The following is a 17,300-nucleotide window of genomic DNA, read 5'->3' as shown; positions in this document are numbered from 1 at the left end:
TGGGAAGCTGAAAAAGTCCCTGACTAGCGTAAGCCCTGCTTAGCAACAACTAAAGCATCAGTGAGTTATCAACATTCTTCTCATCCTAAATCCAAAGCACAGCACTAGGCCAGCTACTAGGAAGGAAATTAACTCTATCCCAGCCAAAACCAGGACAATCAGAAATGTGTTTATGAGGATGGCAATACTTGCCCATGTTTCTGATCAGTAACACTCCAATAAGTTCAAACCCAACTGCAAATCCAAAAATAAACAGAGCAAACATGAGGTACTTGGTGCAGTAATTGAATCTCCAAGAATAGCTACTGGTGTTGGGTATGAACTGAAAAGGGGGGGTGGGGAATACTTCTGCGAATAAGAAATAACCATTCTTGGTGCTATAATTTTGTTCATTAGCAGACAGAAACGCAATGTTGAAAATAAGAGAAAACATTAGAGCAAATTCTTTTCCACACAAATGTGTGATGAACAGGAAAACTAATAAAAGGTGGGTATAACATCTCTACTTCAGCTGGTTAGGAAATTAGTTCTGCCTCCCCTCCAAAAAACATGAAAACCAACAGAAAAACCACCGAAACAACATAGTCAAAGTGTTTTGATGTTCATTGACACTTTTCAGGTTCTTTTTTTCCCTTGTGAAAACACATTTGTGATTAAAATGGTATCTTTTGCTAGAATTCTGTAAATTGAAAATCTTTTTCCAATACTCACATATTTAAAACTAGGTTCAGGCTCAAACTCTTCATTAAACTGGAGTTTAAAAGGGATAACAAGAACATGTAGAATTAGTCCCATCATATGCTCTTGTAATTGTCTCACATGCAATGAGTAATGCATGAATCTTTACTGACATTTAAGCTGAGAATTCCTCCCCCTGAGCCAAATTTGAGATAAACCCTAGGGTTCTCCTATGGCTGCCAAGAGCAGATCCACCATTTCAGCAAGACTGCAGAGTGATGTTCTTCTATGGGACTAGTCCTTGTGTGCTCTAGCTGGCCTCTGGCCAGTTGTGCTGATGCCAGGGGGTGGGAGGACACGTGGGAGGAATCGTATATTGATAAAGTGATTCCAACTGTGCATAATCTTCCAAACCTTAGGCAAATCTCAGTGGGGATGTTTCCTGAAAAGGGCTGCAGTCCTGGAATGCATTCTGCTGCTAAGCTATGCTTGTGTAAATGCAAAGAAAATGGACAGGCTTCAATGGATTTGGCATGGATTATACTGGCAAACGTGGAACAGAATCTATCCCAAAGTTACTCATGCCATTAAGGAAATAATAACAATCCATTGTATTTAAACAACTCCTTTCATCCAGAAAGAATTTACAATGTCTTGAAGAAAATATAGATCATTCTCCAAAGTCATGATACAAGAGCTATTAAAAAAAAAAATAAAAAAAATCAATGGAAAGACTAACTGAATTCAGCTGGTGCTTTGGTTTAGCCATAAAGCACCATATGACTAAGTGCAATAATGAAATGTCACAGATCCTGCTTATGAATACTAGCTTGTGCATAGATGAGGAAACAAAGCATTGCCTTCAAAAATACCACACTTCTAGAATATAAAACCATCTCTGTCTCTCTCATATTAAAATCACAGACAAAACTATTCAGGTGAATTAATTCATGTGAATAGAAATAGCAAGCCTACCTGCTACACCCATATACCTCTGTACTCACTTTTAGTCTTGAACCTGTTGATGTAGAACCAGGGATTGTAAACAACTTTCCGTTTTGCCTTCTTTCATCATGGGAAAACTAATCCTAGTGCTTTTAAACCTTTGGATCTCTACTGCTGACTTCTGCTTGGGCTGGGGAAAATGGTAATATGGCAGCACATGCTTTTTCTAAGATTACCCTTGCAAGCTGCCTTAGAAGAAAGAAGTTCCTGCATTCAGGCCACATTAACATAGTGATTAGGAAAGTGCAACGGTTTTTTATGATTTCTTTTTAGGCACATATAACATCATCTCAGTCCTTTTGTGTTCTTCAGTGTATGCTGTTATTATGCAGTTTGAAAGATCAATATGCTTTATAGCTGGATGTAACCAGAATAATTCAATTAACTGAATATTATTAATATTTTTAATATCATCAGAAGCAACCCTGAAAATGACTGTACAAGCAAAGCAAACCAAGGAATTCATTTCCTATTTCCCATTGGCAGGCAGGTGTACAGCCATCTCCAGGAAAGCAAGGCTCCATCATGCGTAACGGTTACTTGGGAAGACAAACACCATCACTCTGAACATCCCCCCTTCCTTCTTCTTCCTCCAGCTTATATACTGAGCATGACGTCATATGGTCTGGAATACCCCTTTGGTCAGTTTGGGTCAGGTGGCCTGGCCGTGCCCCCTCCCAGCTTCTTGTGCCCCTGGCAGAGCATGGGAAGCTGAAAAGTCCTCAGCAACAACTAAAGCATAAAGGTGTTATCAACATTCTTTCATACTAAATCCAAACCACAGCACTATGCCAGCTACTAGGAAGAAAATTAACTCCATCCCAGCTGAAACCAGGACAGACACCTGCAGACACTGCCTAAACTGAACAGCCCTTCCTATTCCAAGGCACAGTGGGGGAAGTAGTCCAGCTTGTCCATCAGTTGAGAGATAGTTCTGGGGCTGTTGAGTTGGCATCACAGGAAAGGGACAGATTTGCATTCATTAAATAGAAGCAAAGAAGGTATTTACAAAAAGGAGAAAGAGAAAATGCTGATGCACGTACTCTTTAAGACAGTATTTTTTTATCACATGTAGGCCTTTAACAAAAAACTTAGTTTTGATATTAAATGCATTCATGGAAAAGAAAAGACAAGACAAATACAGGTAAAAGATTCTGCAGTTCCCTGGTTTCTACTTTTTGACTGGAGGAAACTTGAGCTGAGTTTGTAGGGAAGAACTATAATATTCTGCTGGAAGTGTGACATCCATTTTCTCTTTCCAAATATTATGCACTATTTATAAAGAAGGGATTGGGACTCTTATCCTGGAAAGAATTGGTTATTGCAAGATGATGAATATAATGAGGTCCTTATCAATTAGATATGAGAAAACACCACATCACCCTCTGATCAGAGTTGTATTCTTTCTGTTTTCTTTACCACATGTGGAAGATGGTTAGCAATCAGTGGATCAGCCAAAGCCCTGGCAAGATCCATCTGATATTCAGGAAGTTTTACCTAACTGTGATACATTAAAGTTTCCAGGGAGACTTTCTACATTCTTCTTTACATCCAGCTTATAGTAGTAATGCAGATAATGTAGTCAACTTTGTTAAAGCAAATAAGTCATATTTTGAGGAAGAAGAGATAGTAAATAACTTCAGCCTTCAAATACTGACTGAGGCATGGGAATGCAATAGTATAGGTTTCTACAGTAGAGCTATATGGAGGGAAAACAGAAATTAAAGATCAGACATTCCAGACTTATTTAGCAATGCTACTAAAACTTGGCTAGGTCTAGAGCTGTGCAGACAGAGCATTAGATGAAAATGTTGGTGCTGGAGGTTGAGGAAGTGAATGATGGTAAATGACATGCTATTGTTTGCAGTCAAATTGTTTGATAACATCACAGAACTAGTGCCCTCACCAAGTAACTCCTAGATACTTACGTTCTGCTAAGGCAAGTTCATCTGGGAGCATTAACACTTGTTGACAGTATTAACAACCGTCACAGTTATACGTAACAGTATGCCCAGTTGGGAAATGGCAATATATTGTGTTAGTATGTTACCAGAAGTCTTTATCCTGAGGAATTTGCAACCTGGTACAAGATGAGACAACAAACTCACAGAGGACTATAACGCTTGGATAATTTTGATATTTGATAAACATCACACCAGAATTTAAGCTTGATGATCTTTCTTTGCAAAGTGTTTTGTAGTTTCACTCTATAGGTCTTTCACAATGGGGAAGCTGCTGTCCAATGCATTATAATGGTGCCAGCAAGGAACGTCTACCACATTACACCCCAGTCCTGTCTGCACTCCAATCTACGATACCCTTTGAAGTGCCTCTGGAAGAAAAGTTGGTTTTTTTAGTACTGTTTTCTAATGCAAAGCCTTCTACTCAGTATCCGTGAGTGGAAAAACTCAGCGAGCCAGCAGCTAGTCTGTTTGACAGATCCAGATGGCCACAGTTTATTCTGATTTTTCCCCTTTTCCAGGTAGACTCTCATCCTCCCAGATTCAGAACAGCTTTTAATTGCATGGTTCATGTCATGTCTCTCAGGAAAGCAAAAACATTTGTGTAGACATCTGGAATACTATTGGCAAAGTTTATTCATACATTTTAACTTCAAGACATGAGCCCATGGCTTGAAATTGCCCTTATGATGTCAGACCAAAGGACATTTAAAGTAACTGTGATCTCAATCTCAGTGTATTGATAATACCATCCTTTTTCTGTCATTAAATCTTAACTGGCTTAGTATAGAGGTTCTTGCTGCAAACTTGTCTTTAGAACAAGGAATTGGAAGAGGTTCAATTTAACAATTCAGAGGCCTATCCATTAATTTATATAATACATGAAGGGGGGGAAACCCTACCTAGCATGCATCATACACTCAACTATTATTTTTTAATGCAAACAAATTCAAAAGCTCTTTGTACATTGACACACCTACTGTGAAAGCTGACTCACTCTGAGACAGCCAGCCATATGCATGAGACTTGATCACTCTTCAGTTCGGTTATTTTGCTTGGATAGGTATGTAGCCCCTCCCTGCAGGCAAATGCCTAAAAGGTCAGAGCATTTCTTCAGGGAGCACTCTCAGCATTAGGACTGAAAGTTATCATACTTGACTTTATCAGGGTCAGAACCGGCAATAAATCATATATGGAGGCCAGTGCATTTTACCAAGCATAGCCAAAGAAGGTTTGAATGCTATTTAAAAAACATTTGAAAGTTGGTCATTCTGCTGAGACTTTTGCCAGTGAAAGTGAAAGACAGTACTAATTACAGGAGAGGATGTGTAGTATATGCACACTTGTTCAAATGGGAATGGCTTGAAACTCAAACTCGTCTCCCAGAAAAGCAGCCGGGTGACTATAATAAGTCACAATCAGCTTCAGCTATATGTGAGCTGTACCTGAAAGAATCGCCAGCCTGTTACAATTTTTCACAGTCAGATAATATCCAGCATGCTTTTCTCTTCAGGACAGCTAAACTTCAAGCTTACCCAGGCAGATGATGTGAGAAAGGACAAGGTGCAGGAAGGGAGGGGAGGGAGAAGACAACTGATTACTTAGGGCCAAGACCTCATTTCTATAGTTGATTAGGATTTAGATTTTGGGGGGTGTTGGGGCCATATTTTTACATGTTCACCGCAGTTCCTAGATGTCTTGATCTCTCGTCAGACTGTGACCTCACAAAGACAGAACTAAACTGTAACCAAACAGAAAAACTAGTGCCAGTAGTTCAGTAGCACACTCTTATAGTTTATATCACAACAGCACCCAGTTTTTTTCCCAGAGGTATGCCCATGCACCTAAGTAGAATAAAAATACATGAGGGTCTCTCTGAAACAACAGGCTATATATGCAGTTACAGCCAGAATTCCCAAATAATTTCCAAAATTTAAGAAAAAAAAACCTAAAAACACTTTAAATAAATTCAAAGAACAGAAACTTAGTAATAAGGTTGTATGTATTGTTGAGTCCAATGTCTTCCATCTTAGTCCTGTTTCCAAGCACCAGAGGATAAGTCACGTCAAAATGGGAATTCACCAATGAGCGATGGACCTTAACATTACTACATTGGCTGTAATGACAAAGGCATGGACTAAGCCGTAGAAGCAGGAAAATATATGCAAAGAGCAGTTGGAGCCATGAAGATGGCTTAGTACAGTGACAAAGTGGCAGAGCTACACTTGGAAGTTGGTACTTTTCTGAGGAAATACCATACACACACACACAAAAAAATTCAGAGAGGTTTTTACATTTCATTGGTAAAACCATAAGGAAATAAGAGCTCCTGAGTGTTCCGACTGCTTCAAAAACCATGTTGCTGATTTTTGAATACCTGATTTCTAGAGCAAGTTTTCCCCCCACAGGCAAATTTGTACTCTGTTGTCTGATTGTTGTTCTTTCCTGAACAAGACTGTAAAGTCTTCCTAGTAGAAAATGTCAGGTTCATTGCTCATTAGTAAAAGCATCCAGCACTGTACAGATGGTCAGTACTATTAGGCATTGACAAACACCTTTTGCAGTTTGGTCCTGATCTTGAGGTAGGTTTCCTGATCACAGCCGACCAGATCTATCACAAATATTGATAAAAAGTACTGTGACTGCTTTACAGCATGGCTCTCACTAGCATCCTTTTCCTCAGGTTCATTCCCCTGTGCCCAATATGTCTAGCGAGCGATCTGCATTTATGCCCAAGCTAAACAAAAGCAAAGCTAATTCAGTAAACTGGCCATGGTTCTTCCAGCATCCAAACAACCTAATGCTATATGCCACAACTTAACTGAAGAAGAGTATTAAATGTTGCGTCTGCCAGATTCCCAGCCCAGTTCTCATACAAATACAGAGTTTCTTACCAGGAGCTTCTGAGAATGCTGATTTTCTGTAGTCTGCCTCAAAATATCACCTGTTACAATCAAATGAGCTGCAGTTTCCTTTATCTAAGAAGGGATTTTTTTTTAATTCTCTAATGTTACTAATGGACAGTCAATTAAATAATTTGCAGAATCACTTACTGAATAAAAGACAAGTAGTTCTGAAGGAAATTACCTCTTCTCTCACCCTGCCTGTGTATTAATTCTGATTAGTTATGCATTTGTCCTGGTGAAAGCAGAGCACAAAAGACTTGTTTGAAGATGCAGAGGGCATTATTGGATAAGGAATTAGTTGGATAGTCGCATCCAGAGGGTAGTGGTCAATGGCTTGATGTCCGGATGGAGACCAGTGATGAGTGGTGTCCCTCAGGGGTCTGTACTGGGACCGGTGCTGTTTAATATATTCATCAATGACTTAGTGAGACTGAGTGCACCCTCAGCAAGTTTGAAGATGACACCAAGCTTAGTGGTGTGGTTGATATGCCAGAAGGATGGGGTGTCATCCAAAGAGACCTGGACAGGCTAGAGAGGTGGACCTGTGTGAACCTCATGAGGTTCAACAAGGTCAAAGGCAAGGTTCTGCACCCCCGGTATCAACACAGGCTGGGGAAAGAAAGGATCGAGAGCAGCACTGCTGAGAGGGACTTGGGGGTACTGATGGATGAAAAGCAGGACATGAGCCAGCAATGTGCGCTGGTAGCCCAGAAGGCCAACCGTCTCCTGGGCTGCATCAAGAGAAGCATGGCCAGCAGGTCAAGGGAGGTGATTCTGCCCCTCTGCTCTGTTGAGACCTCACCTGGAATACTGTGTCCAGCTCTGGAGCCCTCAGCACAAGAAGGGCATAGAACTGTTGGAGCTGGTCCAGAGGAGGGCTACAAAAATGATCCGAGAGCTGGAGCATAGACTGGATATAAGGAAGAAATTCTTTACAATGAGGGTAGTGAAACCCTGGAACAGGTTGCCCAGAGAGGTGGTGGAGGCCCCATCCCTGGAAACATTCAAGACCAGGTTGGATGGGGCTCTGAGCAACCTGATGTAGTTAGCAGTGTCCCTGCTCACTGCAGGGGGGTTGGACGAGATGACCTCTAGGGGTCCCGTCCAACCCAAAACATTCTATGATTCTATTTGGCTTTATTAGTTTTACTGATCCTACTGTTAGAGAGCCTATTTTTCCACTGGGTCCAGAGCAAAGAGTTAGAGCCCTCTTAGCAATGAAGTACTACTTTGGCTTTATAAAGGAGGCAAACACTCTAAGCATCTCTCATGTACTCTGATGTTCAGCATTGCACACTTACAATTTGTACTCCTTTTTTCTTCAACTATCCATTGCTTCCAAGTTAGTACCCAATACATGAAGGAGAAAGCACCTCAGAATGATGTTTCGAGCAGCCTGTATGGCAGAAAATTACAGGGAAGGCACCACTAGCCAAAAAACAAAATATCATTCCAGGTACTTCAACATCTATTTCAAGTCAGAAGGCCCCTTAAAGTGCTTTCTCCATTCTCCCTGCCAGACCTTGTGTAGATGAAACCCAGACAGAGCAGGTAAGCTTTAACATGCTGTAGTTAGAATACCCAAATACCGGGAGCTCATGTATAAGTCTCTTGGGCCTAAGTCCTGAAGGTTAAAATGCCAATCACCAAGCTACAATCTCAACACTCCATTCTGACAATGTTTGACTTTACACAAAGCTTTTTAATTTTCATAATCTGAAGAGAATAAGTCCCATTCCCTGAATTAAGTAACAGTGCAAGGTCATCCAGTCATGACAGTGATAGTGAACTACCTACAGCAAAACAGAATCCTTATTTATTTATAATCTGAGACAGTTTAACAAATTTACTGATAAACTAGGAAAACATCAATAATAACCAGTAAGAGCTCTGGGCTTATCACAAGCACTTGCTACAACAGGACAGTTGCTTCTACATACTCAAGAGGTATAAGGTAGGGCTGTGAAGTTGGATCTTCCTCAAGTCTTTTGTAGAGACAAAACTGTATGTGGAAGTTGGCATCAATGGAAAAAAAGGGTACATAACTCAAACCTGGGACAAAGGCTTATTTCCAGTCACCAACTGAGATCAAGAAACGAAGGAAGAGAACTAGCTCGAAAAACCCCACCAGTCTAGATACTACAGTGTGAAGAGTGCTGGCTTGCAGCTGCCTAAAGTAAAGGTCAGGAATGAGGCTAAGCCTGACAACAGAGAATATACTCATATGTCCCACTAAAGCAATATCTCCCCTTCACTAGCCCACCAACAAATTATATGGAGCTCTGAAAGAACAGACCTTCTTTGAACCAATTTTGTTAGCTTTCATCCCTGCAAAGCTGTTTGAGGGTATTTAATTATTTGAGATCAGAATTACTCTGCTACATACAGGGCAACTGGAACTTGCTTGCTTGCTTTTAGGGAAGGAGAGGAAAAAAGGGAAATCTTATGACACAAATAGTCACTAAAATCCTAAGGAAGCAGCAGTAGCTCCCTGTTGTCTACCTTTTAATCCCTGGTTTTCTAAAAGAACATATTTTCTAAAGCAACCTGGTTTTCTTTATTCCTCATCAGTTACCACAGAGAAAGTTTGAGACATCATATTCATCTGATTGTGAGAAGCAGATGAGAGGCCTACAGTAATGCTTACTCCAGATGAGATTGTGTGTACTAGACAACCTCTGATCACACCACTGAAGTTGAAGGATCTTGTGAAGATTCTTTCTTCAGTCCAGGCATTTGATATGTGCTATAAAAGGCAATTAACTAAATCAAATCTCATTAGGACAAGACAAAATACTGCAAGACTTCAAAAAAAGTTGTTCAGCTATGCTATTCATCTTCAGTTGCCTGGTTGTGTTCCATAGTTTGTTTTGGACTAGTGTTGAGTAGAAGAGACAATCCCATAGGTCTAGCACATGTAGTAATTCAGTTGCATTTCCACCCTTGACTTGAATCAGGTTCTTCACTCAGAGCTTAACTGTGGTCTTGATTCACTTTGTTGAATAGTCTGAGACACGCACCTTGTCTCTGCAGAAGAATCTTCTGATCCCCTGGTGGGCAAGTGAAAGGCTTTATTAAGTTCCAGTAGAGACTGAGTGGAGCCAACTGTCACAACATTTTGCAAAGGCTGAATTAGCACCAGAGAAGCCCATAGATTTTTTAAAAATAATCATTTGCAATGCAGTCTTTGCTTTCCACATCTTTAATCCAGGAGAGCCTGGCAGAGCTGACTGAATACAGAGCACTTGCCTCGTTTTCAAGTGAATGAAAGAAGTAGGGATTAGCAGCACTGATACCCACCCTTTCTAAAATTTAGTTCATTCCCTCCAAAAATTCACTTTAGGAATCAATCAGGCCTGATTGATTTCCCAGAGCAAGGGGCACAGAAGACTAGGGAACTAGTTGAGTGTCCTGGTTTTGGCTGGGATAGAGTTAATTTCCTTCCTAGTAGCTGGCCTAGTGCTGTGCTTTGGATTTAGGATGAGAAGAATGTTGATAACTCACTGATGCTTTAGTTGTTGCTAAGCAGGGCTTACGCTAGTCAGGGACTTTTTCAGCTTCCCATACTCTGCCAGGGGCACAAGAAGCTGGGAGGGGGCACGGCCAGGACAGCTGACCCCAACTGGCCAAAGGGCTATGCCATACCATATGATGTCACGCTCAGTATATAAACTGGGGGGAGAGTTGGCTGAGGGGCAGCGATTGCTGCTTAGGGACAGGCTGGCCACAACTGAATTGTGCATCACTTGCTTTACATATTCTTTTACCATTATTATTGTTATTCTTTTCCTCTGCTGTTTTATTAAACTGTCTTTATCTCAATACATGGGATTTTTTTTTTCTCTGATTCTCCCCCTATCCCACTGGGGAGAGGGCGGGGAGTGAGTGAATGGCTGTGTGTTTAGCTGCCTGCTGGGTTAAACCACAACACTGAGTTACACAGCTCCAACAAAGCCTGACATATTAATTGGAAGGGGTAACTTATTTCTCCTGGGAAGGAGGGAAACCAATTAAAATCAAGAAATTAATTAGGACATTATGTGATCTTTACAAATGCCTGCACTCCTTAAGACAGTTTCCAAACTCCTGATTAGATGGAAAGCTGTAATACATAAGAAAGAATATACAGACTTTAAGTATGTGCAAGTCTACTGTTTTTTTTTCCAGTAGACCTTACTAAGGTCTGACTGTTAGTAAGCCTAATGCTGTGTAATAATGACAAGAGCTGCTGATCTTCAGGAAGATTAAGATAAATTAGTCTTTTCTCATTACCAAGTTCAAATTTGGAGGACACCTTCATCTCAAACAAGACCAGCAACAGTGGCTTGGAGCCATAGGGAAGAAGGCTTATGACTGAGGGTTTCAGTACTCTTACTGGAAGTTGCAAGGTGTAGCTGTACTTACATGGCAGCAGAGAACACAGAAGCAAGAAAGCCAGCGAGCAGAAGGAACACAAGAACACTTAGGATCGATGTAATGACAATCATGTCTCCACTCCTTCGACCAGGCCAGGTATCAATTTTCAAGGGAATTTTAACTAGAAAAGTATGGAAAAAATGTGCCCATCATTTTGACCATGAACACCCCTACCAAATAGGAGAAAGCTGGTGATTTAGGAGAGGCAAACTGATTATGCCTATACCTGGAATCTTAGATGATTTATGGGAAACAGGTTTAAGACTCAGTGCCAGCATTTAGAGTTTATAAGCTTTCCTCAGCAGGTTAGCCAGCATGACAAGTACCTGTATTTCAAGAAATGTCAACAGCACCAGATACCATGACATGCATTAAATCTGAAATCGCATGTACAAAATGTACAAACTTATCTTTACTAAAAGAATTATTTTGAAATACACAAAAGAGGTAGAGAATTATTCCATATTTATGTCTGCTACTCCAATACTGAAAGACTGAGAAAATTGTTATAACTGTAGGAAAGGACTAGGTGTTGCTCATAGAGCGATAGTGTCCTAAGGCAAGCACAGCTACTCAGAAGACCTGAGGAAAGCCACAGACTTACCTCTTCTGGTTTTGATTGGATCAGACCAGAGAGTTTGGTCTTTCATGATACCTTCAGTGCTATCTAGCAACACATATTTAAACCTGTGGGGAAAAAGGTGTTAAATTAGGTATTTCAAATTTCAGCTTGCTTACTAGCATTTTTAAGCTACTGGATTAGCTGGTCAGACTTCAGGTTTTGTCAAAGCATTTGATGGAGACAGTCAAAGGCAACTGGCTATTTCCAGAGATCTTATAAAGAATAAATAGAATTAATCACAGAAAAGCATTCTGTCCTATATCATACACAGTTTGCACTTCATTCTTGTGAGCCTTGGCAAGATGATAGCTTTCCAACAACAGTTTTTCCCAGCTTGCTATTCCCTGTTGTGAAGAGCCTCATTATTTAGGACAGCAAGTGGTTTTGATTTCCATATGGAAGTCGAAGATTTTGTCCAACAATAGAGAGCTTTGGCACTTTCCCTGCTAGAGGAGAGTACTGGAGAGACAGGCCAACATCAGATTTGGCAAAGAAATTAAGTTTCCATTCCACAATAGTTTGAGTTTTCAGAAATATCCTGAAGAGACAGAAGAGGCAAGACAGTTTTTGCAAAACTAAGAGTCCATAGTGTTTTGTTTCAGATGCACACTAGGTCTCCACAGCAGAAGTGGCTCCATGTGACTGCCATTTTTAGTACAGCTTTTAAATAGCTGGCAACAGCAAAACAAGTGATTCGGGTAACAGCTGTCAGGGTGCCTGAATTCCTCAGATGGCCAGCTTCCCCAGACAACAGGGGTCAGACAAGTCTGCAAGCCACCTGGCCCTCACTGTGAAGCCTCTGGTAACATTAGGGGCTTCCTTGAGCTGGAGACCAAGGAGAACTTTGGCTCCTCAGAATCCCATCAAAACAAAGCAAGCAGAGCCAGATCTGTGTCTGCAATTTGGCAAAATCATCTAACACAAAATACATGGTGAATAATCTCAACATCATTTTCCAGTCAAAATCCTTTTCTACCAGCAGTTTCTAATCAGATGCTGTCACTGGATTATCTACACCAACATAGGTATAGATCCAGCAGTTCACGCATGAATTTTTCTACCGGTCCATGATTTTAACCTGATAGAGCTCACCACTGCTAGGGTACCACCTGCAGGGTGCTAGACCAAAGCCAAGCCACCTTCATAACTACCCCTGCAATAGAGCATTTCAGTTAGGGACTGGTAATTCACATCATACCATTACAAAGGAATATTACAGACTCAATGTGTTTTAAGAGCTGCAATCGCCTTGTAAGAAATAAGAATTATACCTGTACGTTGTGTCTGGTGCAAGAGGTGGGTTACAGACAGCTAGGAAGTTTGGGTCGTACAAACAAGTCCCGTCATTCCCGACTCTGAAGAGGTATTGTTTCAGGACAGCAGAAACTTTGTTGACGTCTCCTACATCAGCGAGTTTGGGAGGCGATGCACAACTGGGTACCTTGAACAAGGCGGCCTTGTAAGGTCCAAGCTGCCCCCCGCTTGTTTGTTGGAAGGTGCTGTCGAGTGGTTTGCTGCTGTTGTCGGTCACCAGGGAACTTATTGCACTTGCTGCAGGAGAGATGTTTTTTAACAAGGCTGTTAGAACTCGTTCAGCCCTTTCCATTCACCCTGTGTTTACTCGGCAACTTGCTCTTCTACCCCAAAACACTTGAAGGGGAAACCAAAAATCTGCTACCAGTTTGGCTGTGTAGTGATCCTACCCCTTTCTGCTTATTTGTTGATGAAGCTCTTTGCACTTGTCCCTCAGAAACTATGAAAGATCCACAGCACATCTCAGAGCAATACTTTTTAGTAGCCACCCTCCCAAAATTCCTCTTTTCCAAGGATAATCTGATAGAGTAGGGAAGAGGGTGGCAAAGGCTGCTCTTCCCCCATGCCACAGATGGCTTCAATAAATATCCAGTAAATGCTGCCATTTCAGATTTGATACTATAGCCAAGGTAGAGTTCTTATACAGTCACAACTCTCCCATCTCCTGGAGCAGACACCCTTAGACCTCTGGTCATAGAGCAGCTGGACCTCCCAGAACCGCACAGCATGCAGACTATTGCATAGGGGCTGCATGAACAGATGCGGTATCTACATTTCTGGCCAGCCAAACATGTCACTGCTTCCAGACAAAATGCCTCAGGCAGTCTGAAAGTCCTCGCAACTTCAAGCAAAGTGTGAATCTGTGCCCAGCCCTACAGCATAGTTTGGAAGCTCAGCTGCAGTTCTCAAACCTTTCCTGCTGCAAAGCCAAGGTACACGTCCCAAGAGATGCTCACAAGTTCTGCAACTGCGGGTTAAACTTTTTTTGGGAGCCCCCTCCAGCTGTTCAGTGCTGTCAGCATTGAAGGAATGCCAGTTTATCCAAAGCTGCGGTACACGGGGAACTACTTCAGTTTGGAAGTGTTCTGCTGTGCTCCTGGAGCAGAATTCTTGCAACTGCTTGGTCATGAGAAGTTTTTAGCTATGATCCAATGCAAAATTAAACCTGTTTTAAAAGGGAAAAGTTTCTAGCACAGGTTAGAAATAAAACTTATGGGTCAGCATTCAAGTTCCTTGAGCTCTGATACCCCTCTCTTCAATGGGAGCCAGTAACATGCTTGTTTACAACAAGTAAATAAGCTAAGACAGGCTCTTGTTAAGACAAGAGCTTGCTTCCCTGAATTACAACACTTCTCACAGCTAGGTCTTCCTGCTCTCCCAGTGTCCATTTCAGTAAGTCTTAGCCTGACTCTGGTGAGCAAGTAAGATTTGATGCCTAAGCAAGTTTGGTGTGCGTGTGGGGGGGGTTGTTGGGTTTTGTTTGGTTTTTACAACTTTACTAGGCAGACCAAGTCTGATAGCGACATTAACAAGAACAGGGCTAAAAGTTACATTACTACTTCAGAAATTTGCTAGACCCTGAGCTTTGTAGTATGCTGACACATTTCCTTACCAGCAGAGCTGAATGTAAGGTGTTAAGAAAATTAAGTTCTCTTAAATTTTCCTTCTCCCTGCTCCAGGAGGCATCCAAGGGTGAGCCAACGCACTTCTCTGCAGACCAGAGACAAATCCAAACAAAAGTTCTCCCAGTCTACCAAGTAACAAGTTTACATCTGCTTGCCTTAAAAGCAGCAGAAGACACTTCTCTGTATAGAATACCTTTTGAAGAGATTCACCCATCTGTGCAGGAAGCTTTTGCCACAGAATCTGCAGAAGATGGGGTGGTTGATGTAATTTCTAACACAGAAATCAGTAGCCTTTTATATAATTGTAATGCACTTATAGTCTCTTTTAGACAAATAAAGATGTGCACTTCAGTCATGGGATGTGTCTCAGAAGGCCATGCATTCACAATTGTCTATGTTAGCTGTATGGGGTGGTGTCCCTGGTTATGGCTCTTACCCGTCCAAGGCCTTCTCCTTCCACCTTGTTCAAAGTGGCAACAATCAGTAGTGGAAGTTTTAGACTGTTATCTTTGTTGGCCAGTTTCTCTACTGCCCCACTCAAGATCTCTTCTCTGTGCCTCTTAGAAAAGGAGGCTGGATACAGCCTTCAGGAGAGAAGGTGTCATATAAGGAAGTAATTTATTTCTGTCAGCTGATGGAGTAGCTCTAGCTGGCATTCAAAACAGCCTGCCAGAACAGCAGGGAAGAGAGAAAGCAGCTCTTGGTCATTGCCAGCAATGTTTCATTGCCAAGCAGTTATGAAATTAATTTTATGAATGAACCCATGGGCCAGGCATCTTTGACCACCAGTCTAGCTTGACTTGCCTTTGTCCAAAAAAAAAAAAAAAAGTAGTCCTTGCAAGGGCTGCCTACCCTAACTATGAAGTGCACAGCAGCAGTTACCCAGTTCCTCTCAGCAGATTTACTTATGGGAATTCAGGTTTTATAAAAGCATTCATGTTTAGACTGTGGACCACTTGGTTTCATTAGCAAGATTTGGGCAAACAGTTATAGCTGATAGAGCTGCTCCACACCTACTGGGAGTCAGCTAGCACAGCACTGACATTTGCTGTCGTTAATGAGCCCCACTGAAATACTACAGTTATTTATATACTATTTTTTAATAATACCCCGGAGAAAACTGAGACCAGAGGCTCAGCTTATACTTAGCTTACAGCTACAGATTTTTGTCTTTTCCCCTATTCAGACCCACTCCCATCAAATTGTGAAGAATTGTATGCAACAGCCACATCATGTAGTTATCTTCCAGAGAGGCGTAATGCTGGATACTCACCCGATTCCTTCATAGCATACAAGTAGATGATGTAAGATTTATTTGGATACAGTGAGCTGTCAAACATACAGAAAGGTTTTTCTAGGGCAACTGTAGTGAGAGTGGGATTGTTTGTAGCAAGGTGAGGGGCTGCAATCTGAGGCTTCAGGCTTCGATCTAGAAGAGAGTTACCAGAAAAGCATATGAAAAATCTTTCACCTCTCCCTCTGCAAGCTCTGACTCAAAAGGGAGGATCTGGCAGCACTAACAAACAACATTAAACATAAACGGGTGATGCAAACTGCAGCTGAGCAGGAAACAGCCTACCTGCCCTGTGAAAGCTTGAGAGTTAGGGGCTTTGCTTTAATGCAAAATGGGGAATGCAAGGATTTGGGGAGAAAGGTAAGAGATGTTGCTCCTTGAACATACTGGTCACATCACCTCAGAAGGACAAAGGCAAAGCTTGATTATAGAAGAGACTTGAACCTCTGTCTTTAGGGTCCCACATACAGCCTCCACCCTCCAGGGGCAGCACCAAAAGCAGTACAGTCAGTTCTTCAATCCTTTAGCAGCAAGGAGTCTCAATAAAGCTTTTAAGACCAGGCTTGTTAACATAGAGAATGAGAGATTTAGCAGAGCAAGTGATATTAGAATAAAGTTTGTGTCAGACACTTCCCTCCTCCCCATTCAAGCCTATGCCATCTCCAGTCTCCTGGCGAAGATTAACTAAGAACCAAGAGAGAGATGCAGCAGCTCCTCCTCCTTCTCAGTCTAGCTGCAGGAGAGACACTTTAACAATCTTCCAGCAGAATATATTTTGAAGCACTAAACTCCCCTCCAACACAGATCCTAGAGCAGAAAGTTGACACCCAAGACAAAACAAAAAAAAAAAACATAAGAGAAACAGAAAGGGAATAGATACAAAGAGAGGAGCAACAAAAAAGGAGAAAAGACTGCAGATAGGTGCCTCTTACCTGCACGCAGCTGTCCCAAGCAGCAAAAGGCTAACACAACCCAATGGCTGCACATGCTTAAGCCCTCCAGAAACCTGCCACGAAAGGAAAAACAATGCTGGGAGGCAGTCCCCACTGAAGAGCTCCCACATCCACTCCCTCCCTGAAGTCAACCACACCTGCTCCTTTCCACAAGGTCCCTATAGTTAGGGGCTGCCCACCCCCTCAGCACCTCCCTATATGCTTTTTGCCCCTCCTGCTCAGGTGTCACCCCCACACACAACCTCCCAGGTGAGGAAGGGTGTTGCAACTTTGCTTTCCACCTGATACTGGGCACCAGTGTAGGTCTCAGCAGTGCTATGGGTGTAAAGAGAGTTTTTTTCCCACCCATGTCATTGATAGGTGGCTTTGTTCTTTACCATCATCTAAAAACTTTTGAAATCTCTCATGTAGGAAAAAATTGGAACTGAACATTTGAACCCTGCATCCAGTCTGCATCATGGATGGTTCTGATTCAGAGCTCTAAATTTGGGCAGCCTTAACAGAGATTACAATTGCCTTCTGAATT

At 41.8% G+C, this 17,300-nt stretch overlaps 1 protein-coding gene across 1 annotated transcript; it reads right to left on the bottom strand.

Moving 5' to 3' along the window:
- Positions 1 to 9,512: 9,512 nt before the first annotated feature.
- On the bottom strand, positions 9,513 to 16,808 carry UPK3A (uroplakin 3A). The gene is made up of 6 exons (XM_035888551.1): positions 16,754 to 16,808; positions 15,801 to 15,956; positions 12,860 to 13,139; positions 11,571 to 11,653; positions 10,955 to 11,087; positions 9,513 to 9,600 (listed from the first exon to the last, which is right to left on the bottom strand). The coding sequence occupies exons 1-6, from the start codon at positions 16,806 to 16,808 to the stop codon at positions 9,513 to 9,515; spliced, it is 795 nt and encodes a 264-aa protein (XP_035744444.1).
- Between the last annotated feature and the right edge of the window lie 492 nt (positions 16,809 to 17,300).

The sequence above is a fragment of the Egretta garzetta genome, unplaced genomic scaffold (genome assembly GCF_000687185.1).
Source record: "Egretta garzetta isolate BGI_Z169 unplaced genomic scaffold, ASM68718v1 scaffold81, whole genome shotgun sequence".
In the NCBI taxonomy this organism is placed as follows: Eukaryota; Metazoa; Chordata; class Aves; order Pelecaniformes; family Ardeidae; genus Egretta; species Egretta garzetta.
This window is presented reverse-complemented; position numbering and strand designations above follow the sequence as displayed.

Excerpts from the sequence above, each read along its gene's own strand:
- UPK3A (XM_035888551.1), bottom strand. The coding sequence starts at position 16,808 with ATGTGCAGCCATTGGGTTGTGTTAGCCTTTTGCTGCTTGGGACAGCTG. Across the intron at positions 15,957-16,753 it reads CTTGGGACAGCTGCGTGCAG|ATCGAAGCCTGAAGCCTCAG; the intron begins GTAAGAGGCACC and ends ACTCTCTTCTAG. Across the intron at positions 9,601-10,954 it reads TCTGTGTTCTCTGCTGCCAT|GGGATCAGAAGATTCTTCTG; the intron begins GTAAGTACAGCT and ends CTTGCCCACCAG.